The sequence below is a fragment of the Rhagoletis zephyria genome, unplaced genomic scaffold (genome assembly GCF_001687245.7).
Source record: "Rhagoletis zephyria isolate East Lansing unplaced genomic scaffold, Rhagoletis_zephyria_1.1 Rzeph_scaffold_01419, whole genome shotgun sequence".
NCBI lineage: Eukaryota > Metazoa > Arthropoda > Insecta > Diptera > Tephritidae > Rhagoletis > Rhagoletis zephyria.
Genome location: NW_016158503.1, coordinates 39,790 through 43,434, shown reverse-complemented (window position 1 = coordinate 43,434; position 3,645 = coordinate 39,790). Strand labels below are relative to the sequence as shown.

Below are 3,645 nucleotides of genomic sequence, written 5' to 3'. Positions count from 1 at the left end.
AAAAAAAAAACAAAAAAAGATTATTTAACGAACTGATAACCTCCTCCTTTTTTTGAAGTCGGTTTAAAATAATTTTCATTATTTGATTGCATCTCCCAATTTCTTGTTGATGGAGTTAATCAATTTATACACTGAACGGCTCATATGTACAAACATTTTTATTTCAAGCTAGTAAATACTCGGCGTGCTTCGCAGCGTTTTAAACGTATTTTTGCGTTGTTTGATACCCGTATTGTAATATTTAATTTATTTGATCAATTTAATTGAATACAATTTTTCAAACAGATGGCAACCCTCCTCAGAAATATTTTCGGCAGTAAACTTGCCTAAGCCTCTTCAGTTTGATACCCATATTACAATACTCAATTTTCTTATCAATTAAATTAAATTAAAATTTTCAAAGGTGGCAACCTTTAGCAAAAACATTTTCGGCTGTGAGTCTTCTTAAACCTCTTTCTTTTTACAGCTATATTGCAATATTTACTTTATCTAATCAATATACTTAAACTGCAATTTTCAAACAGGTGGCAACTCTCTATTTTTCCCCCTTCTATATTCTAAGCTAGACCGCTAGCGATACATCCATGAAAACTGCATTCCATTGTATGGATTAATTTTCGAGTAAATCGTGTACAAACATACAGACAGACAGACAGAAAAAATTCGAAAAATTGTTGATTTGCCTTCTGTCGCCCTAATAAAGACCCCATATTCATTTTTCTTTAAAATCTATAATGTACAGGCATCGGCCTGTTACAATTTTATTATATGTATAGATTGTCCATTACCGGTTGCTAAAACCGCATTTTACACTTATGTATTTATGCCACGAAACCTCGCTAATGTTGAAATATTATCGATGACCTGTGCTAAAAAAAACTCTTTCTATCGCTTTTGGATTTTGCGTTGACCAGAAATCGAACCTAGTAATTTGATCAGTTTTTGTGACAAAAAGTCATTTACGTACTTACAAAAATAAACTTTTTGTCCTTAATAATTGATAAAGAAACCTTCAAATCAAATAACGATATTTTGCTTTTGTAAAAAACTTATGACAACTGCTTAGCTGGTGGCCGACGACTTTGTCTGGGAGTAACATATTGGTATCGGCAAGCCTCTTAATTAGCTGGACCTTCGACTTGGAATATGCTGGCGTGTTTTCCCATCCGCATAAAGTGAGCATCACAATGGTTCCCAGAATCGAGTACTGACCCAACACCGCAGTTTTTTTTTCGACCCGCCAGTGTAAAGGGAGATAGTATACTTATCTGTAACCTTAGCCTGTTCATATTCGAGTCAAAATCTTAAACTTAGGGATTTTTACAGTGGTCGTCATCTTTTAACCGTCTTCAAAATATTTTCAAAATAAAAGCACCATGAACTTCTTTTGTCTGGCACCCATATTGTGATACATTCAATTTAATAAGTATCTTAATTCAAGCTAAATTTGACTTTTAAAACAAATGGCAATGCTCCTACATTTACAGTTTAGAAGTGAGCCTTTTCAAAATCAGATGGCAACCATCTTGAAGCACCGCACAAATATTCTAATTGTTCAAACTAAAAATTTCTTCCTAAGCTTTCGTTTGGCACTCACATCTTAATCCCTCTTCAAAATATTTTCAAAGTGCAACCTCCTTAACTCTCTTTCGTGTGGCACCCATTTAAATTACCTAATTCCTTTAACTGAAGTTGAATTTGACTTTTTAAGCAGTGGGCAACCGTCTTACATATAGTTTAGAAATGAAGCGTTATAAAACCGATTTCGCTTGATGCACATATTGTAATAATTTATTTAACTAATTAAAAAATCATAATTTAACTTTGTTGTAAGTGTCCAGACCAAAGATCTTTTACTACCCTTTTGCTTGTTACTCATATTTTGGTATTTCATATAACTTTTCAAACCCTCTTTCAAATATTGTCAAACAGAATTTTCAAATCTCATTAAATTTATTGCTTTATCAGATGGCAACCCTTTTCATGTTCTAGCGTAGATATAAACCTTCTCCCCGCTGAGACGAACACCCAGCTATGCGTGCTTCCACAAACGGGTCACGACATCATAGAGTTCATTGGTGTCAAACTTGAAGCAACTTTATTTGTATGAAGGAATCGGACTAATTCGATTAATTTTAATTATTTGCAGTAGGGCGGAGTAGTTTAATTTCGAAAAAAGTGTAAAGCAAATTCAAATTCTACGATTAATTCTAAGGAAAAATGGCGAGCAAACTGTTTACCAAAAATGACGGTTGACCCCAACAATTTTTCTGTGTTTTCGACTCAAAGGTAGGAAGGTTAGATGAGATGATGATGATATATGTATATGAGTTAGAAGACCCTGAGATTTCACAGTCATTTTGATGGCTCCATAGGTCATTGTTACGGCATCTTGACTTTGGTGGTTATTGCTTCAATTAGAAATTCATATGCTACTTACGTTCTTACTTAGATGTATCAAAGTAAAAGATATTCCCAAATTTTTTTCCATAAAAAAGTTTGAACGGGCTTCCTTAATACTGCCCAAGTAAATGTTTTCTCTGCAAAGTTTCAGCAAAATTTTCAACTTTCTATCCAAATTTTTCTGAATTTTGAGTATGCAGTTTAATAACCCAATAAATTCTAGTATAATAAGGCGCAAATTTTAAGTTTTAATATTTTTTTTTTTCTGAATGTTTTCTGAAGCATTTTTTCTATACAAAAAAAAACTTGTTGAATATGCTTCGTATGGAAAAAATAGCGTTAAAAAATTCCCAAAATTTAACGAGATTTTTACATGGTTTTTGTTGTATAATAAACTAAACTTTGTTGAAAAAATAATAAACAAAAGAAAAATATCCAAACTTTATCAAAACGTTGCGTTAATTATCTGATCGCAAGTGTACATATATAATTTTCTCCTTTTTATTACCTGCTGAAAATTTTATTACATTTTCAATTTCCGATTACAATCTTCTGTTATCTCGTACGTTATCAAACTAATTTTAGTGCTCAAAAATGAAGTAATTTTTATTAAGTATTCTACGTTTTTGCTTATCTCTTTATGCAGGTGCTGGGGCCACGATTAATGGAGAATCGTAAACCATTCCGCTTACAAAACACACTGGTATTCTACAATGCAGTGCAAGTGATATTTAGTGCATGGCTGTTTTATGAGGTATGTATCGTGCTGGTCTCGGTGCTGTTGGCCAGTGCTGGATCAACTGAACAACTGACAAAAAAAAAAAAACAAAAAAAAATCAGTCATCCAACCACCCATCAATCATTCATTGTATCGCTCAAACGAACTAACTTAGAAGCGGAGAGATGATCTGTGACACTTTGTTGCTCTGTTACTCTGTCATTGATAGCTTCTGTCAGTGAGATTGCGATGCATTTCAAGGACATGCGAAGGATTATGGATACTCATATTTGCGTACATAAGTGCATAAGTGTGCAACCAACTGAAAATGCAAATTTTTTTCTTTGTAACTTCTATTTACTTACTTAGTAACACAAGTACATATACATACGCATTCACTTTCAAACTCGCACATATTCACACATGCAATAAACATATGTATGTAATGCAGTTAAACAAATTTGGCAAATCCAAAGAAAGCACTGAAAATTCCATAAATTCAAATAAATGTAAAAATTTGCATG

General features: G+C 32.8%; 1 protein-coding gene across 3 annotated transcripts in view; it reads left to right on the top strand.

The window, feature by feature from the left end:
• Positions 1 to 3,011: 3,011 nt before the first annotated feature.
• The window catches only part of LOC108363959 (elongation of very long chain fatty acids protein AAEL008004), a 14,254-nt gene continuing 13,620 nt past the window's right edge, over positions 3,012 to 3,645 (top strand). For all 3 annotated transcript variants that reach the window (XM_017617497.1, XM_017617498.1, XM_017617496.1), the window contains exon 1: positions 3,012 to 3,157. In XM_017617497.1, the coding sequence (XP_017472986.1) occupies positions 3,044 to 3,157 (114 nt within the window). In that variant the 5' untranslated portion in view covers positions 3,012 to 3,043. The remainder of the gene's footprint in view (positions 3,158 to 3,645) is intronic.